Source organism: Mesoplodon mirus (genome assembly GCF_964341445.2).
Source record: "Mesoplodon mirus genome assembly, chromosome: 7".
In the NCBI taxonomy this organism is placed as follows: domain Eukaryota; kingdom Metazoa; phylum Chordata; class Mammalia; order Artiodactyla; family Ziphiidae; genus Mesoplodon; species Mesoplodon mirus.
In genome coordinates, this window is record NC_138983.1 from 70,930,845 (window position 1) to 70,946,880 (window position 16,036).

The window sequence follows — 16,036 nt, forward strand, 5'->3', positions numbered from 1 at the left end:
AGAATAATGAGTTAATCAACAAGCATTCTCACAGATACTCCCAAATAAATTATTCTTATGTTTCAGAAACAACAGTTAAAACACATTATTCCCCTTGAAAGGGACTAACTTGTTAATGTTCATACATTTTGTCTAATAATAAAGTATCCTTTGTTGATCCACTTAATGGGATCAGCTTTTGAATGAGTAAAGATGCTATGAATTACTTGGAAAAATAAACGTTAATGCTACAGTCCCAATAAATATGAGCTCTGGATCCCCAACCAACATTATAAAATTACTTAAAAATCACTACTAACTGACACCATATTAAATATTAACCTAATATTTTCAGATGTTTATTCCCACTCACTGTCATTCTCAATCCCAATGTAGTATCCCACAGTATGAAAAAGGAAAAAAGTTTTCACAGTCAAATACGGACATCTTCTTTTAATACAAATATTTCTCACATCGCACAAGTTTTCCTACCTGTAATTGACTGAATAACTAGGGCACATACTTTGTGTTACATGGACTGCTATTATCTGTAATAATGATTTGGAATTAACACTGTATTACATAGAGGAAAGGCTGTAATGTGAAGTACAAGAACACAGAACTGTACTGTTGACCTCAGTTCTTTTACCTACTATCGACAATTATAAACTGTGCTGTAATTTATTCTGATTTTGTATTTTAAAAAGACCACTGTATTTAATTTTAGGGTTATATTTACTCTAAAAGCATGTTGATGACAATGGTTTAGACTTGGTCCAGCCTGTGTGGCTGTATATATAATATTTGTTCAATGATGTTGGAGTCTTTGTCAGTTTGTTTTTGTTTTGTTTTGTTTTGTTTTTGCGGTACGCGGGCCTCTCACTGCTGTGGCCTCTCCCGTTGTGGAGCACAGGCTCCGGACGCGCAGGCTCAGTGGCCATGGCTCACAGGCCCAGCTGCTCTGCAGCATGTGGGATCCTCCCGGACCAGGGCACGAACCCGTGTCCCCTGCAACAGCAGGCGGACTCTCAACCACTGCGCCACCAGGGAAGCCCCCTCTTTGTCAGTTTTGATCAACGTTTATTCTTTTAGCATTCAGTAAAAACTGTACACTTACCATAAAGTTCTAGTCTTTGTCACTTTATTCCCCCACTGAAGCCATTTTAAAATTAACTCTAATTTTGGTAATATGAGTTTTTTTGCAGATGTAAATACCATAGTACAGTATGTGGACAGGAAGGAGAATTATGCCCTAGTTTGGGAGAGGACTTCCGGTTCATGACTTTGTTGTTCAGGAAATTCAGGATTGATTCCCCCTCTGCTGCCTCTCACCAGGCTCCTGTTTACAAAGCCCTGGAGACTAGTGGGGTTTAGAGTGAGAGCCTCAGCTACAAAATTCAGCTCTTTGCCCTCATTGCCAAGGGCCTCACAATGGGCAGGAGGCAGCATGGGTTTCCCTTGGCCCTGGCACATTTGGTGTTTACCAGGAGACGGGGTTGGAGAGATTATGTTAGGATTAGTAGGGCCAAAAAGACTGTTTAAAAACAAACAAACAAACAAAAACCCTCTAAATATTGTCATTTCTTACTTAAATCACAACTTTATTTCATCTCAATAGAAGGTGGACACAAATTGTCACCTACGTACTCTACAGAATTAAGGACAATAGTTTTTAAGTGTTTTCTTCATCTATAAAATGAAAAGGATAGTCCAGAATATAGTTTTACAAAATGTGTTCTCAAGAATATAAAGAGATGCTCTAGAGAGAAAAAAGGTTCACTAGTTAATTAACTTTAGAATATACTGGACGATGTATTATCTTCTCTCCCCCCTTGGTGAGGCATAATGACACATTAGCATATTAAAGGCTCTGAGAAATCTTGTTGCAAAGAAACCCATTTAACTTTGTTTAATCTATAAGTGCTCAAACGTAACCTCAGAATCCCCTCTACCCACGCCCCCAAAGCAACATTCTTCACAACTATGTATCCTATTTTGGGAAATGATGGGCTGAACTATTTTTAACATCACCTCTAGTTCTAAATTTGCATTAGTTCTATGTTAGAGTAGTATATTAAAACTTAAAATAACGAAACAAATGTAAGATGTTATTATTAGATCTTGTAATTTCCTATCTCTCACAGCTTTTTTTAGGTGAAGGTTAGTCCTACAATGAAAAAACCAACAAACTTAAAGGGAAAATGGGAAACCTACAATTATTAACAAAAAGAGTAAACTCAAAGTATAGTACTTGATATTTTTATTATATAAACTCACCATATGAATCCAATACAGGTTTGAGATCTTTGTATAAAGTAATAACACTGACAGTTTCACGTACAGTTAGGTCTCTGTATTTGTACTGAAAAGGAAAATTACAAATGAATTTAGTTTAAAACCAATGCACATATTTTACTGCTAGGTTAATTTTCTTAAAATCTTATTAATAGCACTCTTCTTAAAAGTATAATGGTTCTGAGTGATCATTAACATTAATTAAATAAAGACTGAAAGAACCTCAGTAGCTTTTTCTCCTGCCACCTATTCAAACTTTTACCTCCATTTTAGCTCTTTTTCCAACTTAAAAGGCCCTCCGTCAAGTCAAATCTTAATCATTCTCAAAGACCTAGTTTGCATCACTTTCCTTCTCAATGAATCCTTTTCCAGACTTCCCTTTAGCCCAAAACGATCTCTCCCTCTCCAGCATTCATCGTCAATGCTATTTTGCAATTTACCATGTGCTGTATTGTATTCTCATACCCCTGCCTTGTACCACTCCAGTCCAGGAAAACTAGGAACCTTGTTTACACACTCTTAGCCGATTAGGAAATCAGGAGATGGGGATCCCCATCTGTTCACAACACACTGAAGCTCACCAGCTGACAAGCTCCATTCATGCACAAAGCTTTCAATCAGTTTTTAGTGCTTCTCTCTTAAAAAGGAACAGTCAGCTATTCCAAAAAGAAAGACTCCAAGAAACATGTCACAGACAGAAACGGAAAGAAGGAACTAAGAATAAAAATAATGCAAGGAGCAGAAGAAAACTTCAAAAAGAATTAGCACTAAAAATTTCAAAGAAAGAAGAAATGATATTGTATCCATAAAACAAGAACACTCAGAAAAGAAAGGACTCTTGGACGTAAAGAAAAGTGAGAGTAGAAAAAAAACATCCAATAGAAGGATTAGAATATAAAGTCAAAGAAATCTCAGAGACCAGCACAAAAGACAGTGATAGACAATAAGGGAGAAAATACAAGAAAAATTAGGAAATAAATCCAGGTCTACTCAAAGGCATCTCTTCAGCAGTTCTTGACCTCTTTTGTCCTGAAGCACCAATTTTTCCATGCTATGGGATCAGTACTATTACCACACACATATTCTTCTTTCTCCTGTCTTATTCACACAAAAACATTCCTTACCTCCCTTCCCCCTCTACCTACAACCAAACTTCTCTCAGTTCCCCTTTACAGGAAAAACTCCTGCAAGGAGCTTCCTACTTTTGCTGTCCGTAATTGCTCTCTTCCTACTCTCTCCTCTTAAAGCTTTTTATTATGGAACATTTCAAAGGTATCCAAAAGTAGAACAGTATAATAAATCCCCTGCTTCAGCACTACACCCAGCTTCAACAATCAACTCATAGCCAATCTTATTTAATCTATAATCTCATTCACCTTTCCCTCCTCCTGTATTATTCTGAAGCAAATGGTAACATTATATCCTATTACCCATAAATATTTTAGTACGTATCTTTAAAAGATAAGAACTTAAAAAAAAGCCCACAATACTATTATCATACTAAAATAATCACTATTTCCTTATATGATAAAATATGCAGTCTCATGTCTTTTTTTGGGGGGAGGGTTTGTTTGAATGGAGATCCAAATAAAGACCACATATTTCAATCTGTTAAAATGTTCTTTAGGCCTCTTTTAATCTACAGATTCTCTCCCACCCCTCTTTTTTGATAATAGCTTTACTGAGATATAATTCACATACCATATAATTCACATATTTAAAGTGACTTATGTAAGGCTCAGTGGCTGTTAGTACATTCAGAGTTGTACAACCGCCACCACAATCAATTTTAGAACATCTTCATCACCCCCAAAAGAAATGCATACCCTGTAGCAATCACCCACTCACTCCACCAGCAACATCCCCTTTCACCCTAGACAACTGCTAATCTACTTTGTTTCTATCAATTTGCCTATTCTGGACATTTCATATAAATGGAATTATATAGTCTGTGGTCATTTATGACTACCTTCTTTCACTTAGCACGTTTTCAAGGTACATTCATGTTGCTGAATAATATTCCATTATATGGATATAACACATTTTATTTAACTACTCATCAGTGGGCCCATTTCTATTTTAACCCCTTGAAACTTACTTGTTGAAGAAATCGGTTCATTTGTCCTATAGAAGCTCCCACAGTTTGGATTTTGCTAACTGCGTGCCCTTGGTGTAGTTTAATATATATGTTCCTATTCCCTTTGTATTTCTTGTGAATTAGTAGTTGGATCTGGAAGTTATGATCTTTTTCATGATTTTTTTCTAAATTTTACTTTTTTTTCCCTCCACTATCTTGCCCTCTCTCTGGCAAGATCATTTCACAGATGACGGTGTTTTTCCATCAAGTAGCATAAGACATCTAGGTATCTCTCCGTGATGTTAACCACTGATGCTCAAAGACTAGACCCATTCTCTTCAAACCCACTCCAATCAGGGTTTTCCACTTTCACTGAAATTGCTCATTAACGTCACCAGTAACTGCCACACACGGCCATATGCAATGGCCAATCCTCAGTCTTCATCTTACTTAACCTATCACAGCAGCATTTGACCAAGTCAATTCCTTCCTCTTAACACATGTTCTTCACTTGATTTGCAGGACACGACTGCTTCTTTTTCTCCTCTCTGTGGCTACCCCTTCTCAGTGTCTTTGCTGGTTCTTTCTCTTCTCCTAACCTCTTATCTTAATAATATTGAGCCCCAGGGCTCAGTCCTTGGTCCTCTTCTTTATCTCAACTCACTCCTTTGGTGATCTCCATGCATGGCTTAAAATAACATTTATACACTGATAACTCCCAAATTTAAAAATTCCAGTCTGAACCTCTTTCCTGAACTCCAGACATGTATATCCAATTACCAATTTGATATCTCCACTTGGATACCTAATGAATGTCAAATTTAACATGATCAAAATTGAACTCCTTATCTTCCCCCCAAAATCTATGCCTCTTACAGTCTTCCATGTCTGTATCCTTCTAGTTGCTCAGGACAAAAGCTTTGACATTATCCTGGATGCTTCTCTTTCCTACACATCCACAGTGAATCTGTCAGAAAACCCTGTTAGCTCTACCTTCAAAAATATCCAGAACCTGATCACTCCTCACTACCTTCATAGCTACACTTAGGTTACTACAACTGCCTCCTTAGAGTTGTCTCTGCTTCCACTCGACTGAACCTCCTACAGTCTAGTCTCAGCACAGCAGCTAGAGCTATACTGTTAACAGATCAGGGGTTTCCCACCATACTCCAAGTACAAGCCAAAGTGCTTACAGTGGCCTGCAAGACCCTCCAAAATCTACCACCCCTTTATTCAGCACTGTTTCCCCTTGCTCACTCCAGTCCAGCCCCCTTAGCTCCCTTTGCTGTTCCTCTATCATGCATGACAAGCTTCTGTCTCAGGGCCCTTGTGCTTGTTTTTCCTTCTTCCTGGAATGTTCTTACTCCAGATTGTTCCAGTTTGCTTCCTCACCTCTTTCAGGTCTTGCTCAAATAGACCTCAGGAAGGTCTTCCTTTACTATTCTATAAAATTGCAACCTATCCTATTCTCACGTTTGAGCACTCTATTACCCTTTCCTGCTTTACTTTTCCCCAAAGTACTTAACACCTTCTAACATGCTACTTAATGTACTTACTGAGCTGTTTGTTGCCTTCTAATAGAATTTAAATTCCACACTGTCTGTTCACTGTTGTATCCCTAGAATCTAAAACAGTGTGAAGTGCATTACAATCTTTAATGTGCCAGCTCTCTCCTACCTAGTTAGTAGTGACTCCACCTCTAGGAATGCTGTAGATATAGCATGTAAGAATACAGGTGGTTGTCTGTATGAAAAATGTAAAAGTTATTTGTGTAAAGCAAGATGGACCAATAGCATAAATATACCTCTCTTACTGCAAAAACAATGACAGAGAGGGTGTTAAACTAAAAGCTGTATTTAAGCTGGGAGCTAAAATAAATGCTCAAAGGAAAAATATACCTGTAGTAATATATCAAAAGATAATATACTGTTCTATGTCAATTATACCTCAAAAAAGACGTAAGTCAAAGCAGGTGGCCCAAAGTAACATGTTGGGTGATGAAGTCCCAGAATCAGATAAAGAGTAAAGGACCATCACCCTAGCAATGTGTCCAAGGTCCTGGCTACCAATGCCTACACTGGACCACATCCAACTGAAAGGATAACACCTGAAGCTAGCCCTCCACCAGGAGGAAGAAATTCCACAAATTGCTTCTATTATCCTACTTACTATTCCTACCTATCTATCTCTTCACAGGCTGGAGAGAAAACATGCCGATACTCAGAACTGACATCACCACTTGTAAGAGACTCGGTTTTTCAGAAACCGAGCCAAGAACCAAAAGAAAGACAGAATGCCCTCTCCCACCTCTTCCCTATGTCCTTTTTTGTTCTTAGGATATGAAGAGGGTGGAGGGAAAAGACAGGTGGAGGTATAAAATATCTTCTAAAGATGTCCTGCCTCTGTCTTTGAAGGCAGGTTCCTCTACAGAAAGTTTAGGAAAACTAATTATGGTTTTAAAAATTCAAAACCAATATTTGAATATTCCTGTCCTTGTATGTAAATACCTTCATACATATAAATTAAGGAATAAACTTTAAAGGCAATGTTATCAACTTTAAAGATAAAAAAATGGTACGGAACAGATACTCTTCAGTTACATAGTATATAAAACAATGTACTTAAAAAAAAAAAGCAATATATAAATGTTACAACATAGACCTCTGCCACAATCTTCCAGGGCTCCCTAAAACTTCCTCTACAATTAAGGATAATTACTTTATCGAAAGAAAATCAAATCAACTATACCTCAATTTTTTTTTAAAAGAAAGAAAATCAGAAGCCTAGAAGATATTAGAGCAATCAAGAGAAGCTTTATTTAAAAAACCATCACTCTCTATTTAGAGATTATTTGCTCTTCAATCAAAGACTATGGGGATGATTTTACTGGGGGAAAAAGTATATTTTTCAAAGGAATAAGTTCGTACATAATAGTGTACTTTAATACTATTGAAGACTGTTTAAACTTCTTTGCTTCCTACCATTCTTGTTTTGACAAAAGTATCTAAAGCTAATCGTTTAACTGGAGAAGATTCTACACTCAACCATTTCACATACATCTTATTCCAATTAGCTTTGGTAAACTGAAAAAAAACAAAAACAAAAAACCCACCCAGTTCACTCTGGTATCAGGTGCTACATTTTAAGTAGTTGTCAAAATAACCCACGGCTTTAAATACAAAATGCCTACCTACTTTTATAAAAATGAAAAAAATACACCGGTCTTGAACGCTGAAGATTAAAAATTTCAAAGCAAATAATTCCGCGTTATAAGTAGCATACAATTAAAGGTAGTCACTCTTAGCAAATCAAAGTCCCTGGAATGGTAATGGAATTCTATTTATTTCACCCGATGTAGTGAGGTACCGGTATTCTGGCTTCTCAGAACGTTTTTACCTATAACTGAGCCAATTCAACCAAAAGTTATGATCTCCCACGGGTCGGCTATTGAGCTGCGTGAAGAATACAAACTGAAAAGGACACAATCTCCGGGGGCCGGGAGGGAAGGGCGAAGACGCACGAACCCTACACTGGGACACAAGTGGAGGAGTGCCCACGACCGAGTTTTAAATACAACCCTCTCTTTGTGTTGATAAAAACTAAGACGAAAACTATACTGCCCCAAAGACTGCTCCAAACTCTCTCCCTGAAGAGAGGAGGGCGGGCGGCGGGCGGCAGGTGGCAGGCGGCAGACAGCCTCGGCTCCGCGCCTTTGTTGACCGTCGCCGCCCCCCGCCGGCCCCGGCCCAGGGTTCCGGCACCGGGCGACAGGCATCCCGGGGCTGGGGCGGCGGAGGCGGCCGGGCACTGCCCGGGGCTTCGGGCCCGCCCGGGGGTGCTCGCTGGGCTGGTCGGGAAGGCCCGGGCGGCGCGGAAGGGAGCGGTGGGTGCGCGCCGAGAGGCAAGCGCGCCGCGGCCTCACCTTGGACACCATTTTCTTGAGCTGGCTCTCCGACCCCGCCATGGCGGCCGCCTCGCGACTCCCGTCCCCACAGGCAGAGGGTCAGCCGCTCCAGGGCTGCCCCAGGCTGCCCCACACAGTCGCACAGAGCGGAGCCAGCCCCCCACCCCCCAGCCTCTACCAACAGGAAGTTGGCCATCACGCCAGCGCTTCCGGTTCCCTTACGTCACTTCCGAGGTCGGTGACCAAGGGTGGGCGTGGAAAGAGCTCGGCAGGCTGAGCAGTTTTGTGGAATCTTGTGCTCTTCTCTTCAAATGGCCAATGTTTTTACACTAGTTCATTATGGTGTGAATCTTTCCAAGAGTGCACTCTTGTTCCGAGGGTGGAAACTCTGAGCCGGGATAAGATTGGCAGGTCTTTGACAGTTGCCCTTAGACTGAGAGCGCAGGTGCAGGGAGGGGAAGAAGTACGAAGATCTTGCCAGTGAGCTTAAACGACTGATTCATCAAGTGGGAAGGCACTGGACTGGAATCAGAAAACTGTTCTGCCACTGACTTGCCCTTCTGATGATAGCAGGCAAATGCACTGCTAGTTCGGGCTTCAGTTTTTTCCAACTCTAGGATGAAAGGCTTGCAAAAGGCGATGCCCAGGGTCTCTGATTATCAGGTTTTCATTTTTAAGGTGAAAAGTTCATCATACTACATTCCCGAGGGCAAAGTGCAGAGACCTTGTTTCACAGGAAGCCAGGCAGTAATTTCTTCTACAGGAAATCATTCCCCTAATCCAAATGCTTGGATTAACCATTTTAATCCAAGCCCCCATTTCTCCTTGGTGCCCAGACATCCTACCTTCTACCTTGGACTCCGTGTGTGTACTAGCCTGTCCACTAACAAAGTCCAAGTCTTTGAGGGCAGACTCATCTTCAGATGCTCATTGTCTTATTATACAGTGCAAGAGTAGGTACTCTATCTTAATTGAATTTCTATACCCATAGAAGTTCCTCATGGTCATTTATATTAGTCATTATTATTGCACATCACCACCAGTTTTGTAAGTACAGTGCCGTTCGAGGTACTGTAAAGCTTGGGTCTGACGGTGTGAAGTATGATTATTTGGATGATATTAGCATAGTGCTACTGGGGAACAGGCTGTGGTATTAATTCTCTTCTAAATTGGCATCTAAATGAAGGTCACATACACAAAGAGGGCCTAATTGACAACATGTGGAAGCATCGTTACACATTGTTGCCAACACACACAAAATAAAGTCTATTTTAATAGGTATCTTTCTTTGGACACTATATATTAGTTAAGCACACAGTTCCAGTCAAACCAAACTATAGGGCAGTCTATCCTTCCCTACACCTCTTCTTTGTCACTTAAAAGTAATGTGCTTTTCAAACTATTCTTAAAGCCACAGCTTACCCAGGAGCACCTTCAGTTACAGCAGTTCTACTTTTATCAATTGGAAGAGTGTAGGTAATATATTATTCAGTCTTGTTAATTTTTTAAAGTTTGAAAACAATTAACAAAATCCATTCTCTTCATTTTGCACTTAAGCCACTTAAAATGAAGTAACTAAATATCCTGGGGACTGTATGAATTATAGGAAAGAATCTTTCTCCTCAATCTGAATATATTTCCTCCCACCCAATAAATTAGGAATCTCCCGGTAATTTTAAAGTCAAAGTTTATTTTATTCATTATTCTTGATATTTAAGAATAACTACAATGTAAATTGGAAAATAAACTATTTATCTGTTACAATATCAAAGAAGCATTTTAATCCAAGCCCCATTAAAAACCATAACAAGAGGCACTGCATGATTTTGGAAAGATGAAAAAAAGTGAAAGTTAATAGAAGCATCATGAATGTCAAATTATCACCAAATCACAGTGAGGTGGTGGTGGTACTGCTTCTTGACTTATATATGGAACTTACTATATGATTTATAATACTCAACACTCAAGGAAATATCTGATAGCATTACTTCTATATTGTGGGCTTCTGTAGGGCAAGCGCTATTATTACTCATCTTTTGACTTCTCAGATTCTAACACAGTACCCGGAATAACAGTAGACGCAATAAGTATTGCTGTAGTGACATGTTCCTTTTATAATTAATGTAGTGAATTCTTAGCAATTCATCTATTTATACAGTATCTTGTAATTAGGTTATTGTTCAAGAGCACAATTAGGTATCTGATATTAGAAAAGGCGACTTTAAAAACACAAGAAATGGTCCTTTTAGTTTTAATTTCTTATTTCATACAAAAGGACAGTGAGGATATGCTATTAGAGTTAACACCAAAATAACCTACCCATGCAGTGAAATTACACAGAACTAATGCTCTTCTCTTCAAATGGCCAATGTTTTTACACTAGTTCATTACGGTGTGAATCTTTCCAAGCATATTAAATACTTTTCTACTTAAACATGGAACACTGAATATAATTTCACCTTTTCTTTATGATTTAAGCTCATCCTTATAAGCATCCATTATTATTCTAAATCAGCATTAGTTTGACTGTTTCTACCTAAGGTATGTCTGCCCTTATAATCCATCAGGCTCCTATCTCATTGAACAGGTTTGGGTTACCTATAATATGCTTCCAAAGCACCTGGGACTTCTTCACAGCACTTATTAAACTTGCAATTGTACATTTATTTGTGATACTTGATTACTATGTTTCCATACTAGATTATAAGCACCATGAGGGCTTGTACCTAGTCCAGGTTTGCTCACCACTGTATCTGCAGTGCCCAGTATGGCACCTGGTATATAGCAGGCTCCCACTTATTTAACTGAATGACTAAATAACTAAACGCCTACTTCAGTGCATACCTCCCCCATTCGCCCCAGCTATTTGCTGAGGGCAAGTCTGGAAAGTCAGAGAATCAGTCTTTCTAAAAACTATATTGAAAAAAAAAGCCCCTACATGAGAATATAAGAGTATAGAACCCCAGCTTTAGGGCCTTGTGGTAACTATTTCCGCTTTTATGCTTTTTCCCTCTTCTTGTACTTAGAAAAAGTAGAGGTTGTATGTAAGTGTCCCTTAGTCACGAGATCTTGGGCACTAAACCTCAATTTCCTCCTCTATAAAATGATGATAATAGTCCCTACCTCAGTGGGTTACTGTGAGGATTAATAAATAATCCTGAGGAGTAAAACAATAAAAGTGCTCATCACATTGCCAGAAATACTAGAAGTGTTGATGTTAGTTGTTGCTCTTAGTTGTGTGTCACATTCGTAATAATATGCTATCTTTCACATATGAAGATATTGTCATTATTGACCCATAACCAAAGTAAATCATTTCTTCAGAAGTAGTTAAAGGATTTGCTCAGACAATCAGCCCACCCAACCTCTCCCCATTAAGACCAATGGCTTTTATGAAAGCCTCATATTTTAGCTTTAAAGTAAACTGCTTGGCTTTCATTCATAACCTACTTCCATTAAAAATACACATTCTCTATGGTTCTACTTATGTCACAGTGCATTCTTGAGATGTTGGAGATCTTATATAGCCTAGGAAGAGGTTATAGAAAATTCCAGAAAGGACAGTCCCACTGGAAATTAAAGTACACTTTTTCTTCATATATTAAAAAATTTCATTTTCCTTTTTACTATTTTAAAGTACGTGTAAAATTCTTTTCCATTTTTTTAGTAGCTAATTAATTTGAAGAGGGAAAACAAAATGCTTTATTATCATTACTATGCACTGTTTTTAAAGAAGAAACATTAATAGCTCAAATTGTGGATCCTTTGAGTGTACAGCTGGCACAGATTTTGTAAATCCATGCTGGGCTTTCGGCTTATCATGGTTATTTTAACAGTCAAAGAGTAATTTTCCTTTAAAAATGTATCATTTTCAAAGTATTCCCAAAGTGCTGAATGTGCTAATTGAGGATACATAATTTTAAAATGATGCATATTGCAGATGAATGTTTATCTCTGCTGTAGGTTTAAAGAACAGTATAGATATCTCAAGAACAACAAAGAAAATTAGATTTTTTCCTTCTTATCTAACTACCTAAGGATTCATATTACGAAGCCAACCAAGAAACCATCTACCTTAACCAAGCAGTTTGTAAGGATAAATAATAAGACACAGAAGTTCTCATCTCTATATATATGTTGGTAAAATTAAACGACCTTTCCTTTCAAGTAACTCTGAACTTCAGAATCAAAGTTTTAACTGTTGCTGGAGACTCTGTATTGATGATGCGCTGCTTTGGAGTTTCTGAGTCACTGTATCTTCTTTCACTGTGGTCTTGATGACTTCAGACACTCCACTGGTTCCAAGGATGCAAGGCAAACTTAAAAACACTTCACTATTTATATCATAATATCCCTGAAATGAAAAAAATTGGGATTATATTAGAGCTGAATCACTGCACAAAGATAATACCATAAATATGGATATTTTCTTGCTTTTCTAGTCCTAGAAGTACAAAGTGATACAAGTTGAACTTTAAAAAAATTTGTTCATTTATTTTCTAAATTCGAGTCACTGTTTCACAAAATTTTTGTGCAACGGGAGGAACTTGGTCAAAGACACCCACTTTATGGGGAGGTAAGCTAGCCCCTTGCAATATGAGTAACAGGCTGGGGGTTAAGAAAAATAATGTCAGAGTGAATTCCCAGGGGAGGGGCTTAGCATGGACTCTGAGTGCAGTCAAATTTGGTGATGTTTTCAGTCTTTCCTTCCATGTTTTATTTCCCTTCTGGTATTCCTAAGTTTTCATGAACACTTGGTTAAGCATTTGTGCCTCATCTTAGCTGTGCTTTAGGGACTCTATACTTGGAATAAAGCAGTAAAAGACAAACTGAACTGGAGAAGCAGACTGATGATTGGCTAAGACCAGTTTGCACGTCGGTCTGGGGTGACCTGGCTGGCTGAGGAGATAAATGACAACCAGAAGAAGTTTGTGGAATTTATAAATGCTTCTTGGGGATTCCAAAAATTAATGGGGGTGAAGGGCAACCTGGTAGAAGCCCAGACTTCCCATAGCCAAGCAGGACAGAGCTTAGACCAAACTGTCTTCTCCCATGTGTTACTCTAAAAGCTGGTGATACTGAAGATACCTGGGTTACAGTGTGAACAGCCCTTTTTCTGGCTTTATATTAATAATATAAATATTTTAAAATATGATGAGAGAATGAGAATAGCAATTACCTTTGCTAAAACTGATACAGAATGCACTTTCTTTTTATCATTCACAATACTGTCAACCAGGTCAGCTACTGACAGTCCAACAGACCAGGATCTTTGACCTTTTACCCTTAACAGTTCCATGGCTCTAGGTTATAAAAAACAAAAACAAAACACACAAATCATGATTTTAGAAAATGCACAAAATATGTACATTTAGTTTTAGCTTCTGTTTAAGGTATTAATTAGATATTATTATGACACAGAAGTGAGAGTTATACAGCAATTGTTAGGAAAACCTACAGTCTAGTAATGAAGCTTTTCTTAAAATGTCAGGCAGTTCACAGACAGTCAGTACAAATGGCCTAATAATATAAAAAGATGCTCAGCACCACTAATATTTAACTAAATATGAGTTAAAACAATAAATACATCAGTTTTGCCCATCAAAATTGGCAAAGATTAAAAAGACTGATAACTACTTTCCCAGAAGCTACAGAGAAACAGGCATTCCCATAACTGCTGTTGAGAGTGCAAAATTATTCAACTTTTAAGAGGAAGATCTGGCAACACTTGATCTAGAAATTCCTCTTCTAGGAGTTTGTCCTATAGCAATATGCTCAAGTGTGCAAAGATATACATATAAGTATGTTTGTCTTGTTTGAGACACAAAAAATTTTGGAAACAATTCATGAAAAGAGGACTTGTTAAATAAATCACTACCAAATGTAGTGCCATATAGCTTTTATTTTTTTAATTAATTAATTTATTTATTTTTGGCTGTGTTGGGTCTTCGTTGCCGCACGCGGGCTTTCTCTAGTTGTGTCGAGCGGGGGCTACTCTTCGTTGAGATGCACCAGCTTCTCATTGCAGTGGCTTCTCTTGTTGCGGAGCACAGGCTCTAGCCACGTGGGCTTCAGTAGTTGTGGCACACGGGCTCAGTAGTTGTGGCACACAGGCTTAGTTGCTCTGCAGCATGTGGGATCTTCCCAGACCAGGGATCGAACCCGTGCCCCCTGCATTGGCAGGCGGATTCTTAACCACTGTGCTACCAGGGAAGTCCCCTAGTGCCATATAGCTCTTGAGAAGAATATAAAGTAGATTTATATGTACAATAATGGAAAAATATCCAAGATTTATTATTAAGGAAACAAAGCAAGTTGCAAGATAATATAAATAGCATACATTTATTATTATAAAAATAATAATAAATAATAATGATAACATTTGCAGAAGCATGGGAAAAAATGTTTGGACACATGGACACTAAACTGTTAACAGTGGTTGTTTCTGGAGAATGGAATTACCCCTTCTTTTCACTTTCTCCTATATAGATATCTGCAGTATTTAAAGTTTTATCTTTGCTGTATACCAGAAACTAACACAACATTGTAAATCAACTATACTTCAATAAAAAAATAAATAAAAATAAAGTTTTATGAGAGCATACATTCATTTTGTAACTAATTAAAAGTGATACAAATTAAACAAACATGTTTGAATTCCTTCCTTTTAAAAGCTATAAATGCAGGATTACATAGAGAAGCAGATTAGAATGGATTATACAACATACTACTCTTCTCAATAAGAGAATATTCTTTCTAGTTGTTATATTCTAAAAACCATAAACTGCAGGTTTAAAAAGCTAAAAATCACCACTCGGAATTCAGGAAAGGATGTTATTATGTGACAGTAAAACAACAAATGGCATGAAAATATACAGTATGTAGAGTCCACCCTATTGGGTCCAGACCCCAGGAAGGCCTCTGAATAAACACAAAAGATAGGAGGATCTGTGCATTATACTTTGTTTTTGCCTGAATTTATACTGTGGGTTATCCATTCATATTAGACTAATTTCCAAATGTATTTATGTGTGATTAATAAATACATATTGATTTTTAAGTGGTATGGACAAATTCTCTTCTACATTTAAGAAAATATCCAATACCCTCAGATATAGGATCCTATATCCTAAATATAGGAGCAGTAAATCACTGCCTACAAATAAGGAAACTATTCTACCCTCTAAAGAGTCAACTGTATATCTAAATATTAAGCTTGCAAAGCACTCTTAGATCTACTTTGAGATAAGAAATCAAAGAATAGAAAACATTGTTCTCACGTACTTTGGTTTTGTCCATACTAGTAAGTTTTGTTTGCAGAAGCCCGGTAAGTACACGCTGTGCAAACAGCTGTTACATTAGCTATGAAGTATATGGTTTTTAGTTGGATAAATGCAAAACTACACTCAGTATTACCTGTTGGACAGCTGCACCTGAGAGTTATGCCTCGTTACGTCCTCTTGGCCACCCCATGTGGGCACTAAAAATTAAATGAAAAATTGATTATATTTCGTCAATAACTCTCGTAGGATTAAGATGTGATAAAAGATCATCTGCAGTTAAGGGTACCTGTATTAAACTTTTTTTTTTCTTTTTGCGGTACGCGGGCCTCTCACTGTTGTGGCCTCTCCCGTTGAGGAGCACAGGCTCCGGACGTGCAGGCTCAGCGGCCATGGCTCACGGGCCCAGCCGCTCCGCGGCATGTGGGATCTTCCCGGACCGGGGCACGAACCCGTGTCCCCTGCATCGGCAGGCGGACTCTCAACCACTGCGCCACCAGG

At 38.3% G+C, this 16,036-nt stretch overlaps 2 protein-coding genes across 6 annotated transcripts in view; both read right to left on the minus strand.

Annotated features, from left to right (window-relative positions):
- Window positions 1-8,433, minus strand: part of TSG101 (tumor susceptibility 101) — a 50,344-nt gene extending 41,911 nt beyond the window's left edge. The window contains exons 1-2 of the mRNA XM_082626568.1: window positions 8,274-8,433; window positions 2,257-2,341 (exon numbers count right to left, since the gene is read on the minus strand). Of these exons, the coding sequence (XP_082482694.1) occupies window positions 2,257-2,341; window positions 8,274-8,315 (127 nt within the window). The 5' untranslated portion in view covers window positions 8,316-8,433. The remainder of the gene's footprint in view (window positions 1-2,256; window positions 2,342-8,273) is intronic.
- Window positions 8,434-10,014: 1,581 nt separating this feature from the next.
- UEVLD (UEV and lactate/malate dehyrogenase domains) overlaps window positions 10,015-16,036 on the minus strand; it is a 49,166-nt gene continuing 43,144 nt past the window's right edge. For 2 of the 5 annotated variants that reach the window (XM_082628926.1, XM_082628925.1), the window contains 3 exons: window positions 15,672-15,735; window positions 13,435-13,558; window positions 10,015-12,609 (listed from right to left, as the gene is read on the minus strand). In XM_082628926.1, the coding sequence (XP_082485052.1) occupies window positions 12,442-12,609; window positions 13,435-13,558; window positions 15,672-15,735 (356 nt within the window). In that variant the 3' untranslated portion in view covers window positions 10,015-12,441. Of the gene's footprint in view, window positions 12,610-13,434; window positions 13,559-14,156; window positions 14,491-15,670; window positions 15,736-16,036 lie in introns of those variants that run through there. The other 3 variants (XM_082628927.1, XM_082628928.1, XM_082628930.1) reach the window with 3 other exon arrangements.